At 40.9% G+C, this 16,477-nt stretch overlaps 1 protein-coding gene across 3 annotated transcripts; it reads left to right on the plus strand.

The window, feature by feature from the left end:
* Nucleotides 1–1,368: 1,368 nt before the first annotated feature.
* On the plus strand, nucleotides 1,369–16,307 carry LOC113030401 (14-3-3 protein epsilon). 3 transcript variants are annotated; one of them, XM_026181820.1, is made up of 6 exons: nucleotides 1,369–1,622; nucleotides 6,658–6,857; nucleotides 8,568–8,674; nucleotides 9,474–9,680; nucleotides 10,610–10,746; nucleotides 15,193–16,307. In XM_026181820.1, the coding sequence occupies exons 1-6, from the start codon at nucleotides 1,559–1,561 to the stop codon at nucleotides 15,243–15,245; spliced, it is 768 nt and encodes a 255-aa protein (XP_026037605.1). In that variant the 5' UTR covers nucleotides 1,369–1,558; the 3' UTR covers nucleotides 15,246–16,307. The 3 variants fall into 3 exon arrangements, with proteins under 3 accessions (XP_026037605.1, XP_026037607.1, XP_026037608.1); XM_026181822.1 differs by lacking the exon at nucleotides 15,193–16,307 and adding an exon at nucleotides 11,719–11,748; XM_026181823.1 differs by lacking the exon at nucleotides 1,369–1,622 and adding an exon at nucleotides 6,453–6,519.
* Nucleotides 16,308–16,477: the final 170 nt, after the last annotated feature.

Genomic DNA, 16,477 nt, shown 5'->3' on the forward strand with positions numbered 1-16,477 from the left:
GCTGCTGTCTTGGTGATTGTGGGGTGAAATGGAAAGCTTCTTTTAAAAACAAATATAAAATCTGGTGTGAAATGGTGATTTTTATTTTTCAAACGGTCGTTTGTGATTCCTTTTCTGGTTTACTGCTGATTTTTGGGATGTTCACCTCACTGTTACTCAGTTCTGCCACATTAGTTAAAGACCGATCACCTACAAACATGCACCTTATCTAGTGGTGATTTCAGAACAAGCAAAAATTGTATTTCTTTTCAGGAGATTGTACAATGAGTCAAAATCTTTTATTTTGAAGTCAAAATTAGCTTTTTATCTTCTGTAGTGTGTAATCTATCAATGTATCCTAGTCAATAAATATACACCTAATTGTCAGGGTGCACTTTATCGGTGTGTGAAATTATTCCCTTTATCTACATTCAGGGTTTATAAATGCTAAGTTTACTGTATGCACATTCTACAGAAAAGGTTTGGCTTTAGCTTTAGTTTTCATTACACAACAATACAAACAGACTTGGACAAGTGGAAGAGGATGGATGGTGGGAATAATACAAACATTTGGGACTCAGTCACAAAGACATCCCAGTATCAATAAATACTGGGACTCAAGCCTCCTGTTGCTGGTTATGAAGACAAAAATTTAACATTAAAACAGTAATTTCTAGTGTATATCAGTTTATCTTTGGTTTAGTACATTGTATTATTTAAGGTTAGGCTTCATTTAAAAAAAAAAAATCCTTTCATATTTTTTCAGATAACTAAAATATGTCTCGACATTTAGCTTTAGTTCAGTTTTACTAACTTATGATCCTCTTGGTAAAGTAATTATTAATATAGTTATTTGGAAAATAATAATAAAAAAAATAAAGTGCTTCTTTGTGCTTTCTTAACATGTTAGATATTCAATGAAGAGTGTAAGTGAATTATTAAGGCGTTAACATTAAGGTGTTGGAGGGTTTTGAATTTACTTAATTTACTTAGAGGACAGTTTATTTTGAGACTTGGTTCTTTTTGTATTTTTCAGTTTTTTTATTTTTTTATTTTTCTATTTTATTTCTAAATGTATTTCATAAGTTTTTTATCTTATGTTTTAAATTATTTTTAACTGTATTTCATTACTTTTTCATTTATTTATTTATTTTTTTCTTTAGCTTATTTTTAATTTTATTTATATTCCGGACCTTTTTAACTTATTCGTGTATATTCTTTCTTTGTTTTTTTTAGTGACCTTAATTTTTTATATAACGTGAAGTTTTTTAATTTCAGTTTTATTTACGTGACTTTTTTATTCATTCACGCACTTCTTCTTCTTTTTTTTTTAAATCACTACCTTTATTATTGATTTTATTTGAATATATTTTATTGACTTGGCTGGAGGCGTGGATGAGTCCGCTGCGTGGATTTCCCGGATGGAGCAGCGGCGCCATCTTTACGCCAGTGCTACCGGTGGCTCTTCGGTTCAGCGAAGCGACAGTGCTGTTGCTGATCCACCACCAGGAATCGCAGAGCAGCCGATAATCCTCCCTTTCCACTGGGACGCCACGAAAAGCCCCAGTATCCGAGCACCATGGCGGACAGAGAGAACTTAGTATACCAGGCTAAACTCGCCGAACAAGCGGAGAGATATGACGGTAAGGCTGCGGACAGATATCGGTGGTTGCAGACCGCCTGGCCCCTCTTTCCCCCTCTGTCTCCCTGCGCAGGGGGTTTGGAGACGCAGGTGAAGCAGTTCACATGGATTTGTTGGGTGAGACGAGACAAAATGGCGGAGGTTTCCCCAGCCGAATGAAACAATATACGTTTAAATGTAGTTTTCAGCTCATGAGGAAGGCGCAGCCAGCGTGCTGGAAAGCGTGTCCCGCGGTGTGCACTGCTGCCAGCGAACATTTGTGTTAGTTACGCGGTGCTAAGCGGTTCTTCTTAGTTAGCGAGCTATTAAACGGCTAACTAGCTGGCTAGCCTTTCTTCAGCCCCGTCACGCCGAACTCCATTCAGAAAAACCACGACGAATGCCCATACCCCTACAAACACGACCTGCAGCTCCGCTGACGCTGATCTTTCTGATCAATAACGAGTGGAAAAATCCCCAGAAAACGGCTCCAGTTATTGCTTACAAATCGGCCCCACAAAGGGTTTCTAGAGAAGCCCGTGTGGCAGTGAGTCTAATGGAAAACGTGCACGTAATTAAGCTCTTAAAATCACGTTTGAGGAATTTCTGTGCGGATCAACTTTTTTCTTCTTCTCTGAGGGGCTTCTCAATTTGCGCCGTAGCTGGCAAACTACAAGGTGTTTTTCAGCCTGGTCATTATAAGATGTTAGTCTTGTACCTAAACTGTAATCTTGATCAGAAGTCCAGATGAGCCAGTACCTGAAGAGTTTTAGTTTGCCTTTAGTGCCTTTCAGTAATCTCAAAAAATATATTAGTAAATGTACACAGTCATGAGGCAAGGAAATCTTATTAGTATTGCCTGCCTTGCAGTTCCTTAGTTAAATTCCTCTTTCTAGAAACTGCATATTGCCATGCAACAAGTAAAATAAGCCAAAGCAGCCACCACAAACATGACACATTTCATTCTTCAATTAGAACAGTAATTTACTCAAAGTTGTTTAAATGGAACTAATATTAAGCACAGAGGCGGTCTGTTTGTGCTGTTTTTGCCACCGTTTATAAATAAATCTAACATTTGGTCTGTTGCTGCTAGTGTATAAACTCCATGTTGTGGCACAAATGAGTCAAGTTTTCAAGTGAAAACAGCTGTTAGCATTGAGTTATCCTCACCTGATTCCCTGCATAGACTGTATCAAAAAGATGTAAATATAGTGACATCACCCATTGGCATCTGAGGTCCTATTTTGAAGGCTTTCGCCATCGCGGTTTAAAAACGAATCGGATGTAACGAGGAGGGGGTGCTTCTTTACTGGCAAAGTAGCTCGCTAATTGTTAGCCTTAGCAATGAGCGTAATGATCTTTACAAGCCCTTGAGCCCATAAACTGAGCAGGAACGTACTTGCGGCGAATTTCTCATGAACATCAATAGTACCGGAAGTCTTTTTGTAGCTCAGCTGTCGCTGTCTGGTGGTGCAGATTTACTGCAGCAGACATTGCCTTTGTTTCCAATGTGGAAGCTACGTCCATGTTTAAAACCATCTCTGTTTCCTTGTTACTGTGTTTTGGCAGAGCTGCAAAGCAAGTCTCCTTTTAAATAAACTGACGGCAGGGCTCCTCAATTAGTTATTGTGGAGTCTTTCCACACTTTTGATGGAGCCGCTTCCAACAGGCTGTAAGTTAGCATTACCCAGCATGCCCTAGTTTACTCTTCAGATTATAGTGCCATGATGTTTGCCCTTTTTAAGAGTGCTAGCAGAGGATGTTTAATTCTTGCGTCATATGACTAAAACCGTGTGGAAGACAGATGCTCGGTTTGTCGATCTGCATCGCTCCCGGTGGTCAGTATAGAAACCACAGCTGGCTCTTTGGCTGTTCTCCAGTTTATCAGTATTTGAAAGATTCGTGTCATGCGTGGAATTATGACCAGCATACCGCCCAGCCCTGGTGTAAAATGGCCTACCTCCTGCTGTGTGCAGGAGTTTATGCGTGAAAGCATCGCTGATGTGTTAAACTGTGCACTTTCCACACTCTCTGATCTCCGTTTGCCTGGTTCAGAGTGTGAAAACGAACCTCTTTCTCAACAAAAAGTCACATTTCCCAAGTTTGTCTGCAGCTGCTGGTATTAATTGCAGCCATTTGGTTCAGAGTGTCTGCCTCTTTTTTTTGTAGATGGGGTGCAGAAATTTCCCTGCCGTCAATATAAATTTGCATTTAATCATGCATTTTATGGGTTAATCATTGTGCAAACAAACACGCCAGTGTCTGTGTTTGTGCTATTTTTAGGCTGGTCTTTCTTTCTGGGGTGCTGCTGCTTATAAAAAGCTTCCAGCTGAAGTAATTGAGGAAGAGAAACAAAGGCAAAAAGGAATAAAACATCACAGGAACAGGTTGCTGCAGTACAGGCAAAAGCAAGCTTTTCCTGCATGTAGCTGGAAAGTAACAATTTCAAACAAGCAGAAATACAATAATGGCTAATGCATATTGGATTTGGTACTTACGCAGTGCTTTTCTACTATAATTAATGCTTCATAGAAGTATTTCTCCTATGCCTAAGTGCTTTTAACCTAACATTTCCACACACTCACCCTCTGATGGTTGTATCAAGGGCAACTCGGGGTTCAATATATTGCCACAAGAATACTTCAACATGCAGACTGGAAGAGTCACTCACCCAGTGCTGTTGAAATGTCGACAGCACCCCCTGCGCCCGGTGTTTGGAAATCAATGATTGGACAAGAGCCTTCCTCTCTTCTGATCCACTTTTCGGCTACTGTGGAGATCTCCAGGCCTCTCGTTGAACATGTTGGTACCTGCAGAATTCCTTTGGTAGAGGTCGTGGACGTAGCTTCTGGGTCACAAAGCCGAAGCAGAAATCTGCGTTCGTTTTGTGCTCAGTCACTCATTTGACAGCATACTGAATAAAAAAATTAAATCAATTTTGTATATTTTGTAAATTTAGCACTATGGTAGAAACGGCTGAGAGCGGACCAGCGGGCATCCTTACATGATGGACTTAATGGGCTGTGTCGAGCCCATGTAGTTTTGGTTCACAACCAAAATCCTAGTTGGCGGTGGAGTTTCTCTTTTCTAGTCAGTTTGAAAATTGGGTGTAGAAGAAGTAGTAGCCAGAAATGCACTAGAGGAAACGACAATACTGAACTGCCGGATTAATGCGAGCTGTGGTTTCTAAGGAGGTGCACAGCACGATGTGGCTTACACTTTCAGAAAGTTTGTGGTTATGATGTACCCACGGTGTAGATTCAAAGCAGATATAGAACAGCCCTCACGTTAAATACATCTCCTATAAATTTCATTTTTTCCAAAGTTGAATACCTGAGCATTTAAGTAAATGAATAACAGTGTTACATAATTGAGATCACTGATAAAAAAAATGAGTTTTTTAGTATTCAAACAGAGATGCATGTCACTTTTACTTACCTACATCTTTACTATGATAGGGAGTAGCTTTGTCTGCCACTGCACAGCTAAAAAAGGTCGTGAACGTCTATTGTGCTTGTGCAGATTCCTTTTAATGACTTGGTGTCCAAATACAGCCTGTGGAGGCTTCACTTGAAAAATGCTTTAAAAGCACGAGGGGCTCACTGATTTGCTCTGAGAGCAGGCCGAGGTGGAGCAGCATGTTGAGTCCTCCTGGTTTGTAAACCAGCTCATTGCTCCTGCTGACTGTATATGATCATACGTCACAAACTGGATGATTGGCACTTGTATTTTCCCTCCAGCGCTGGGCTGGGTGACAAGGCAAGAAATTACATCCAAATTAGATGTTTTAATGTGGTGTGTGGCTTGTTTTAACCACTTTTTGTCTTTCATCCTGCCATCTTTGATGCTTCTTATGTAAGTTATTACATGCTAGAATAAAGGTATTTCTTTTTAAGTTGAAACAGATCCAGTTAATTTTCGGTGTTTGTGTTCTTGATTAAAGAGGCTCCCCGTTGCCTCATTTATTTGACCCCTCGGGGAAGAAGCTCGTTGTGCTGACGAATTACTCCTGAGATAAGTGCCAATCATTTTGTTTTGCTGCCATGAATCAAACATGAGATGTTTTAACGTACTGAAGATGATTTGGCTCAGCCCTCTGGTTTAATGTTCTGGCTCAGTTTCCATCGCCTCCCCGAAGGTGTCCACGATGGTAAATGTCTACATTAGAGGAGTTTATAATTGGTCAGCATCCCGGGCGCTCCATTAATAAATCACTGAAGATGACAGAAACCTTTCAGGACTGAGCTAATGGCATGAAGATGTGCTTGTTTTTAATTTAAAAACAATGAATGTTAATAACGGTAATGAAGACTCAGTGCTGAATATTAAAGCAGAAATATTTTCACATTTACCTTTTCTGTTGTTTAACCCAGCAGAAAATTTCTCTTTATAATTCCAATCAGATGTAATGAAATTTATGCAAATTTCCTATTTTTGATCTTGAAATCTGCAATCAGTAAATTTAATACTTCAGCTCAAATATTGGAGTATTAGCTCCTTCAGCAACCCCTCCTTTAAACCTCCTTAATTCTCCTAGAGTGGCTTTGCATGATTCACATTTCAAAATAATCTTTATTTGTGTTAAATTAGGCCTCAGTGGAGCCTCTTGACTGTCTAAAAGAGGGGTGGGGGAACTTCAGACCTCAAGGGCCGGTGTCCTGCAGGTTTTAGATCTCGTCCTGGGTCAACACACCTGAATCAAATGATTAGTTCATTACCAGGCCTCTGGAGAACTTCGAGACATGTTGAGGAGGTAATTTAGCCATTTAAATCAGCTGTGATTGGATCAAGGTCACATCTAAAACCTGCAGGACACCGGCCCTTGAGGCCTGGAGTTCCCCACCCCGGGTCTAAAACAAGAGGGCTCCCCTATCCCCACCCTTCAGAAAGCATTTTTCTGATTGGATCCCCTCTCCTATGTGGGTGAAGCTTCAAACAGCCTGAAACTGAGTTTAAAGTTTTAAAAGAAAAATCATGGTAGTTCCAACATTGCTCCCCTCGTCCTGTGGATAATTCACCCGACATTCAGCCGTTTGTTTCTATTTTGCTTCTTTCAGAAATGGTGGAGTCGATGAAGAACGTGGCGAGTATGGACGTGGAGCTGACGGTGGAGGAGAGGAACCTTCTCTCTGTAGCGTACAAGAACGTAATCGGAGCCAGGAGAGCCTCCTGGAGGATAATCAGCAGCCTCGAACAGAAAGAAGAAAACAAAGGAGGCGAAGACAAACTAAAGATGATCCGAGAATACAGGAAAACGGTCAGACGCAGTTTAAACCCACATCTGATGCTGTCCTTGTTTTTCATTCTGATTCTGCTCTTACCACACGTGAAGTGATTGTATTTTTTTCTTCTTGCCACTACTTCACAGAGTGATTTAAAAAAACAAACCCTCAGGACTGAGGTAGCACTGGTTAGACATTAGTACCTGCACAGTTATTTCATGGAGATGAGAGCTCTCCTCCAGGAAATGGTTTCACAGCCCAAAATGATGAGGCAGGTGGCAGCCACGAAATAACTCTAAATTGCATTTTTTCCCAATTATGCTCCAGAGAAACTCCCAGTAACAGCAGAATTCAGAGAACGCCCACTGTGGGACTAACTGCATGCTGACTCTGGAGTTAAATCCCCTAAGCTCTATGCTACAGCTGCAAAACTTGATTATTTTATTAATAAAGTATTCTGTCGTATCCATCCAGTAATCCTATGAGAAATACTTTTCTTAATAATCATAATAAATATTCAAGAGATAAAAAAACAAACAAACAGGTCTTTCAAAATGAACTGCAATGTTTTAAATATCAGTCAAATAAAAAGCTCAGCTCATTCCTTTTAAATAATCACCAGCACAGTAAAGTCAAATAGACCTACAACCTACACTAAGACATAAAGTTAACCAGCCTTTACTCTTCTTTCTTACATTAGCATGAGGCAAAAAAAAAAGAGTTCAGTTTCATCTCCTGGATGAGGTCAATTTGGGATGTGGGGTGTGTGTGCTTAAATGTACTAGTGAGTAAGAATATGGGCCTGTAAGCCTGTAGAAAATAAAGAGCGACGTATAGAAAAGTGAGCATATCAGCACTCTCAGAACTGAAGTTTCCTGCTGCAGACGTTCTGATGGTGTAGATGTTAATAGTAATTCAGTGTCCATGTTAACGGCTACAGGTCAGCGGCTCAGTTTTACTGCCGTGCAAAAAAAAAAAAAAGACTTAGAAAAGTACTTTCAAATATTAATACAGTTTATTTAATTAATATATTTTGTGTTGATTCGAATCTAACTCTGAAGCCTTGAATTGCAGGTCTATTTTTAGTTGCAAATGTGGGTGAAGCGCTTGCGCTTACATGGTGACAGCTGAGCGCTACAGAGTTGTGGATTAAACGAAGCATCGAAGCAAATGCATTATATTTAGGTTTTTTAGAATTATGTTATTCAACTTTCTCTGGTCTCCACTATATTTATCATTATTTTATACAAAAAGCTTTTTTCACCTTTTTGTTTTGTTTGCTGTTTTGTTAATGGACCTCAAAATGAGCTTCATAGATGTCAAATATTCATTTGTTAAAATGTGTCTCATAACCTAAAAATAAAAAAGATAAAGGAGAGAGGTCTGTTGTAAGTAGCCTTCATATACTATATAATGAAGGCTTTTATTGTGAAAAGCCAGGAAGAAGCCCTGTTTGCTTAAGTGGAGACCAGACCAGGTCCCTGGTCCAGGTAATAAGTTAACCATCAATGGGAAGCATTTCTTTATTTCTTTGTGGCATTGTTTACTGCTTATTTGTTACTATGGAAAAGGCACAACAAGTTGGAAAAAGTTTTTATAGCATTAGCTAGCACAAGAGTGGCTGTCAAACACTGTCAGGTTAGTGCTGTCTAATTGAACACGCCAATATCTGCAAAGGTCTCAAAGCACACAGAGTGAGTAGGAACATGGTGTACTAACAGAATCATCTGTGTTTTGTTCTGCAGGTTGAGAAAGAGCTGAAATCAATCTGCAATGACATTCTGGATGTACTGGACAAGCATCTCATCTTAGCTGCTACCACGGGAGAATCTAAGGTTTTCTACTATAAAATGTAGGTATCCAGTTCATATCTGAAATTGTACTAACAAAATGAGGAAAGTGGTGTGGTCGCCCAGATTATTACAAATTATGGGACATTCTGAGTTTTTTAATGTATGTTTGTTGTTGCAGAATCGATTGTTAAATAAGCAAATGTTAATTTCGGGTTGTTTGGCCATTTAACACAAACATTTGCTAACACATTTTCTCTCATTTTGTTAAGATACTGTTGGGTTGTGATGCCTTGCATAACTAGACTAAACTTTTAATCACAAATGACAGTCTGATATTTATTATTTAGTATTTTTCTCCGCTTCTGTGGCCTTATTTAGAGGAGCACAGCCCTGTCCCATTTAGAATAAACCATTAAAGGTTGAGGTGAAGCTGAAGTCTGGAGGCTGTGGGGTAAAAATCATGCACTGTGCAGAAAAATTGGATGCATTTTTAAGCTCCATCTCCCACGATGAAATGGTACACGGTACCTCTCTTAAATTTAAAAAGTAGATGATTGAAGGAAAATCACAAACTTGGGAGTAAACAAAGCTTGTTTCAGGAGTGTTTTGCTTACTCTGTTTAGTTGCCCTCTAAAAGATGCTTCTCTGATTAGAATTGTGCCCTAGTTAAGGGGATTAGGCGCCGGTCTAACTGTACCTATGATCCTAATGTGGTCTTTGTTCATTTTTATTAAAAAAAAATCTTTTTCCATGATAAGTATTAACCAATACCCCTGATTTATTTTGAACAGTTAAAAGTGGCTTTACCCTTCAGACTGCCCATATGTTCTTCATGGCCTTTGTGTTTGCCCCACTCAGGAAGGGAGATTACCACAGGTACCTGGCAGAGTTTGCCACAGGCAACGACAGGAAGGAGGCAGCCGAGAACAGTTTGGTAGCGTACAAAGCTGCGAGCGACATCGCCATGATCGAACTCCCATCAACGCACCCCATCCGTCTGGGACTGGCCCTTAACTTTTCTGTTTTCTATTATGAAATCCTCAACTCGCCGGACCGTGCTTGCAGGTGAGTGCACGAGATAGTTGTTTTTGATGTGTGTGTGTGGGGGGGGGTGCACGAAAACAACAAAACAAGTTTGACGTCTACAAGCAGGACTTCCTGTGGCGTCTTTGATGGGGCTACGGGGGTTTTACATCACGTGAGGCTTCAAGATTGTTAGTGAACTGAAAGGAAACTACAAACTAAAAAAAAAAGGTGTGAAAGTAAAAGCAGTTTGTGGATGTCATCTTATGCTTTTTAATGGAATGATTTATTGAAAGAAATTTAAAATTTAAGTCAATTTTGTGCTGTTCAGTAGTTTATTTCTTACTTTTGTGGTAGGCTGAAAAAAGAAGACTTGGATAATATAAGCAGCTTGGACTCTCGGTCTCTCATTACTGCCTTTCATTACTCATTACAAAGAGGAGCATCGTTTAGGAGTTGAGCCATCCAGGGTGCCAGATGAAATGATTCATGAACTGGCTATTCAACCACATTGACTTTATTTTGACTCGTCTCACAGCGTAGCTTATCGGCAAAGGACTACAGTTTTCCAGTTTGAAAAAAAGATCACACTGGCACCAGCCGGTCATTTGTTTGGGTATCTCACCAGGCTGCTTCCTGGATATCTTCCAGGTTGGCCATGGGAAGAGCCTCCAGGGAACATTTGGGAGTATATCTAGATAAGTTGGAGAAGGTGAGCAGGGTTTAGCTTGCTGCACTTGCAACCTGGACCCAGATAAGGAGCAGAAAATGAATAATGGCACACATAAATATTCAGAATGGTCCATGGATTAAGAAAAATAATTAGATTTTGGACACCAGATGTGATGGATGAATGGTGGATCCGACTGTCACACTTCCACATTTGCTTCACTTTTGATATGTCTGTGCTTCCACTGTGTGAAGTGAATCCTCAGCTCCTCTGTGTTGGTTCGTATCTTCTCTGCTGACAGGTTGGCGAAGGAAGCATTTGACAATGCCATTGCAGAACTGGATACCCTGAGTGAGGAAAGCTATAAGGACTCTACGCTTATCATGCAGTTGCTACGTGACAACTTGACACTATGGACCTCAGATGTGCAGGGAGATGGTGAGAGAACCATGACTTTACTGTTCAGGCTTAGTATTTCTGCTTTCTTTGTTTGCCCCTTTTTTATTTCTGCCTCTTTTATGGTCAAAAATCTAGCAAACAGGTTTCGTCCGGCCTTTCCTCTGAGTTCTGTGGTTTCTACACTGCTCCAAAAAATTACTGGATAACTATATTGATATGGGCATGGTAATGTGTTAGGATGCTACATCATTTGACAGAAATGAAAGCCTTTAACATACAGAGAGCTAAATTCAAAGATGGCAGGCTAGTGCATTCTGCCAGAATTTCACTGCAGCAATGCAAAAATGGTACTATGGTAGTTTTTATTGCACCCACGTGCTTGCATGCCTGCCTGACAACCTCGGGGCATTCTCCTTAAGAGATGGTGTCCACCGGGATCTCCCAGATCTGGACCAGGGCATCACTGAGTTCCTGGGCGGTCTGAGGTCTGGCAGCATTGGAAGGACCAAAACAAAATGTTGTTCTGTTGGCGGATGCTGGGGCCAATCAGTGGTGTAAAGAGCCTGCGTGCATACTCTCACTACATGAGGCCGGGCATCATCATGCACCAGGAGGAACCAGGACCCACTGCACCAGCGTAGGGTCTGACAAACCTTCAGGCAATAGCACGTATTGATGTACCATCCTGGAGGAGTTGGACTACCTTTGCAACCTCTGTAAGATCTAGGTATCGGTTCATGCTACCAGTAGTGACAGTGACCCTATCCAAACATAAAACTAGAGAAAAATCAGCCAGAGAAGATGAGAATTTTAAAGGTGGAGGCGTCTGGCATTTTTTTCCCTTAACCACCCCCTCTGCTTCTTAACTGATTAGATCAGTATCCCCCAAGTTTAGCTGACTTGGTGCTAAACTCTGATTAAAAAGTGTTTAATTTTTTGAGCAGTGTATAAAATCACTCCCTCCTTTCAGGGTCGATACTCACGAACTCTTTTAACTTCTCTCCCCTGTAGATTCTTAAGGACAGCCCTCCTCCTTCTCTCTTCTCTGTTTTTAAAGGTCTATTTTGTAAGTCATTCCTCTTGTCTTGGGCTTTTTTCCACCTCAAGCCGTTAGTCTTGCCTCACCACCCTAACATCCCTCACTAACTTACTCACAGCACCAAGTCCAGTGTTTTTAGGGGTACAGAGCGGTAATTTGTCGCATTGTGTTGCTAACCTCTTCCACTTTTTTCAGCACTATGTTTGATTGTCTATGTTTGATTTGTCTTCCGCAAGTCAAAAAAAACTTAGATAAAAGGCTGAAATACCTCCCAGTAAACGGCCGACGTCCCGAATCTGCTTCTTGGCCTAGTCAGATTTTCAGTATAACTATTTATCAAATGAAGTAAAACACATTCACATCGGAGTTGTAACAATTTAAACTACTTTAAATGGCAGTTTTGTGTTTTTAACCTTTCATAAAGTAATATTTAGGTGCTTAATAATATTACAAAAGTATATCCAGACTGTCTTTGAGACCAGTTTGACACATCAGGGGTGGCTCTAGCTCAGGAGGTAGCTGGTCAACTACTAAAACGCTTTGAATAGCACTGTATAAGAACCAGACCATTTACTTTAAATGTCTTAATGAGAAAGATGAAGCGTCACTATGCCAAGGCTTTTAAGTATAGTGAGGTGAGTGAGGTGCAGTTACACAAAGTAACCAAATCTAGCTATAAAATGTAGCTTATTTGTTCCTTTGCTCAATATTTTAATTCTTATCCTCTACAAGAATGGCTTTGCATGGTTACACAACCTTGTGGTTTCAAACAAGCCACCTTTATTCTGATTGGTTGCCCCTCTCAAACTCTCAATGGCATCATGCAGAGCCAAGAGTAGAAAAAACTGCGGGAAACAGTGTTTAGAGCAGTCTGAAACCTGAGCCTTGTGCATGTGCTCCTCTCATCATGTGAGCCATGTTTAATATGAGCCTCCACCACTGTGACTTTGCATAATTGATAGAAAATATTGGAAAAGTGTAACAGGTCCCCTTCAAAATTATTGTTATTGGACGATTATCTCCATGATCAGTTATTCTAAGTGAACCAGGCGACTTCAGTTTTTATAATGTTAATTTTCCAGCTTTTAAGCTTTGCACCCTAAATGCTGGTGTCAGTCTCACAGTTGTGGGCTTGTGAATCTGAAATGTAGAAACACAACCCACCTTCCTCCTGTGACCATACAAATGACTCCATCTTCTAATTTAACCATAAGGATTTGCGGACACTCTGCTTCTTCACAAATGCACGTCGGTGTGACTGAATCCTGCACACTGGGGCATCACAGCAGATCACATGTATGTGGGTCGGTGTTTGGAAACCTGTGAATGCAGCCTCGCGGAAGTGTGACATAACGGAGGAACTGCAGTGGCAGCATGTGAGGCTGCTGCTCCGTGTCCTGCAGTGCTCTCACATCACAGTTAGCCGCGGTGCTAATGAGCACCGTTACGCTTTCTATTTTAATCATGACAGATTCTCAGGCCTTTGTTATTTGTGCCTCTCAATGCTTCATTACACGGATGGCTGTGCGGTCTCTATGGTAACCTTTCTAAGCAACCAGTTGCACAGGTTCACAAAGCATTTCGCCCTTGTTAGTAAGTCTGCACACAGCTCCTCCTTACTGGCCTGCACGTTGACGGTCACTGGTGAAAGTTGCAGTTTGTATGTAAATGTTTGGGTTATTTTTAGCATCTGAGCGTCTCCCGCTTATTACAATGATGGTCGTTTAAACTTAAATCAGTTTAATCAGGGACATAAGTATTTAAAATTAGATAAATTTATCACATTACAGCTGCAGACAGATTACACATGTTGCCTTATTTAAATGCATGGCTGGCTTTGTTGGACTGTATCTAAAAGATGTCTGTAGTCTCTGGGTCTATGCATAAGTGCCTCAAAGCTGCATTCTTTCTAATAGCCACCAGAGGGGGCAGTGGCAACCTACTTCACCATTAGAAACTGACCTTTACAATGTTTAGAACACAGGTGTCGAACTCCAGGCCTCGAGGGCTGGTGTCCTGCAGGTTTTAGATGTGTCCTTGATCCAACACAGCTGATCTAAATGGCTAAATCACCTCCTCAACATATCTTGAAGTTCTCCAGAGGCCTGGTAATGAACTAATCATTGGATTCACATGTGTTGACCCAGGGTGTTATCTAAAACCTGCAGGACACCGGCCCTCAAGGCCTGGAGTTCGACACCGCTGGTTTAGAAGAACACAAACATTATGTCAGAAAAATACGTTTGTGTGATTCTTTAAAATATACTCCTCCTAAAGAGGAAAACTCCTGTAAAGGCATATGCACAAAGTTCAGCCACAGATATTCCTGTTTCCAGCTTTCAGTCAGAAAACGACAAATAGCAGCTGGTTATAAACTAACATTATACCGACTAATGTTTGGCTTAAGTATCCTAAAAATCACACTTTCAAACTGATAAATAATTAAAGGAAATCCTCAGGTTTTACGAGAGTTTAATCACGTACTGGTCGAGTTTGACAAGATTAAAAAAAAAACAAAAACAAAAAACCTTTAGAAACAGCTGCAGCTCTTACCAAGAGGAATAATTCATCACCTCAGATTTAGCTTCACTGACTCATCGACTCGTTTCGGACTCGTTACACAAAGATTGATGGCATCCTCCACAGCAAATGTACGTGGATAATTCACACTGGGCATGTTGACAGCTGAGGTAAACAGCAGGCTGACAGCTTACACTCACTGCAGATGACCAGGGGATATATTCGAAAATATTACACAAAACACCCGTGGGAGCGTTTTTTTTTGTTTATCCCCATTCCTGGTTTGCTGATATTATTTAAATATTTTAAAGTGTGTACAAAAATGTTTTCATACACAAACATGCCAGCCACCTGCAGGTGTTTTTATTCTACGAAGCTCGAGCTGTTGGGTCTTGAAGCCCTGCTGTTTTCAACACCTCTTAATTTCATTAACCTCAAACGCTTCATTCAATGTGACAGTAGGCTACTGACAGCAAAGAGCGGTAAAAATGGGTTACTTCACAGGTGAGATCATACCTGTGTGCTGTTGAAACACTGTCACAGAACAGCAGCTGGCCAGTCTGCTTGCCCCACAGGACACAGGTTATGTCAAACCCTGTTTAATCTTCTTAATTTCACTCCATTTGGACCATAAAGGGCTTTTAAATTAGTGCCATCATCGTACTTACTGCTCTTTATACAGCTGTTACGTACTTTTATGTGAGTATTTGATCATTTTCTGATTTACAGGCAGTTTTCCAACCATGGATGAAGCCTAAAAATTCAATATTTTAAGGTCCAGGCTAAATCCGTGACTGGCAAACCGTCCTGTAGTTTAGATATCCATGCTTCACTTCACGCTGCTCGTCACCGGTGATGCTTTTGAAATGTCTTTAAGTGTATAGCAGCAGCCCAGTGACTGTTGGTGCTTTTTGTCTCCATCTCAGGTGAAGAACAGAACAAAGAAGCACTGCAAGATGCGGAGGACGAGGCCCAGTGAGACCGAACAACACAAGACAAGCTCTCCTCCTCTTCCTCCTCCTCCTTCTCTCTTAACTCCCTCCTCCCAGCACTGTCTCCTGTCCCCAGCCACAGTGTTCAGCTGGGTTTACTCTGCAGCCCACTCCTACTCTACAATCCCCTCCATTTCCACCCTCCTGCCCCACCTTTTTCTCCTCGTATGCACGCCATCTCCCTCGTTTTTCCCACCCTGGGGGTTTTCACTTCGTTTTATTACTTTTTCTTTTTTTTGCACGCCTGTACCCCCTTTAAGGTTCACGTCCTCTTGCACAGTTTTTATTTTGCTTTATTTTGCTGTTATCATCTGTTGCCAAGTACGCTTGCCTGTATTTGTAACACGTGCAAGAGTTTATTTAAAGACGATACTTTGCTGTTTTCCGGTGTATGTGCGCGCGTGTGTTGATGATCAGTATCTTGTCCGTGCTTCGTCAGTTGTCACATTGAGGAAACACAGCAGTGATGGGAGGTTTAAAAGGGATGTGTTAAAGCTTTTTGGAAGAACTAAGTGCCCTCGTTACATTTTCTTTTTTGTGGTTACTACACCTGCTTCTTCAACACATGTTCATTTTCTTTCTTTCTTTTTTTGTTAAATTACGAAACGTCCCCCACCTCCGAGCATCGCTCTGACCTCTCTCCTTGTCCACTCTTTGGACCAAGTTTTGTGCTGCGAGGCTGTAGCGCTTTCGCTAATGGCAGATAGTTAGGTAATGGCTTTTTAACAGACAAAATGTGCATCAGTGTGAGCGTGGGAGGGGATTGCTCAACACTCTTTGATTGTAACGTAATGCAGTTTTGCATTGGCACTATATAAAAACAGTTTGGGAAATAGAGGCCTGCTGTATCTTTACTCCCCTGACTCTTTCAGGTTTTCTTCTGTCCCTTCCCTCTCCTCATCCTCCTCTTCTTCCTACTCCTTCTGTTCAGTATGTGTAAAGTGAATCTGATTTGTACTACTGGATATTCTCACCGGAGCCACAAGTACCATCTGTATTCTTACTGAAACACAGCATGGAATTAACATTAAACTTCAAATTGAAAATCATGTCTCTTTCTTTTTTATTTATTTCAATTTAAAATCCATGAAATTAGGAAAAGAAATTGTCGTTGTGTTGATCAGAGGGTATCTGACCTGCAGAGTGAGAGGATATCCTTGGATCACAGTCATGGGGGCGCTGTAGGACCGGCACTTAGCTTTAACCTACAGTTAGGACT

The sequence above is a fragment of the Astatotilapia calliptera genome, chromosome 10, assembly GCF_900246225.1.
Source record: "Astatotilapia calliptera chromosome 10, fAstCal1.2, whole genome shotgun sequence".
NCBI lineage: Eukaryota > Metazoa > Chordata > Actinopteri > Cichliformes > Cichlidae > Astatotilapia > Astatotilapia calliptera.

Excerpts from the sequence above, each read along its gene's own strand:
- LOC113030401 (XM_026181820.1), top strand. The coding sequence starts at position 1,559 with ATGGCGGACAGAGAGAACTTAGTATACCAGGCTAAACTCGCCGAACAA. Across the intron at positions 6,858-8,567 it reads TCCGAGAATACAGGAAAACG|GTTGAGAAAGAGCTGAAATC; the intron begins GTCAGACGCAGT and ends TTTGTTCTGCAG. Across the intron at positions 10,747-15,192 it reads CTCAGATGTGCAGGGAGATG|GTGAAGAACAGAACAAAGAA; the intron begins GTGAGAGAACCA and ends TCTCCATCTCAG.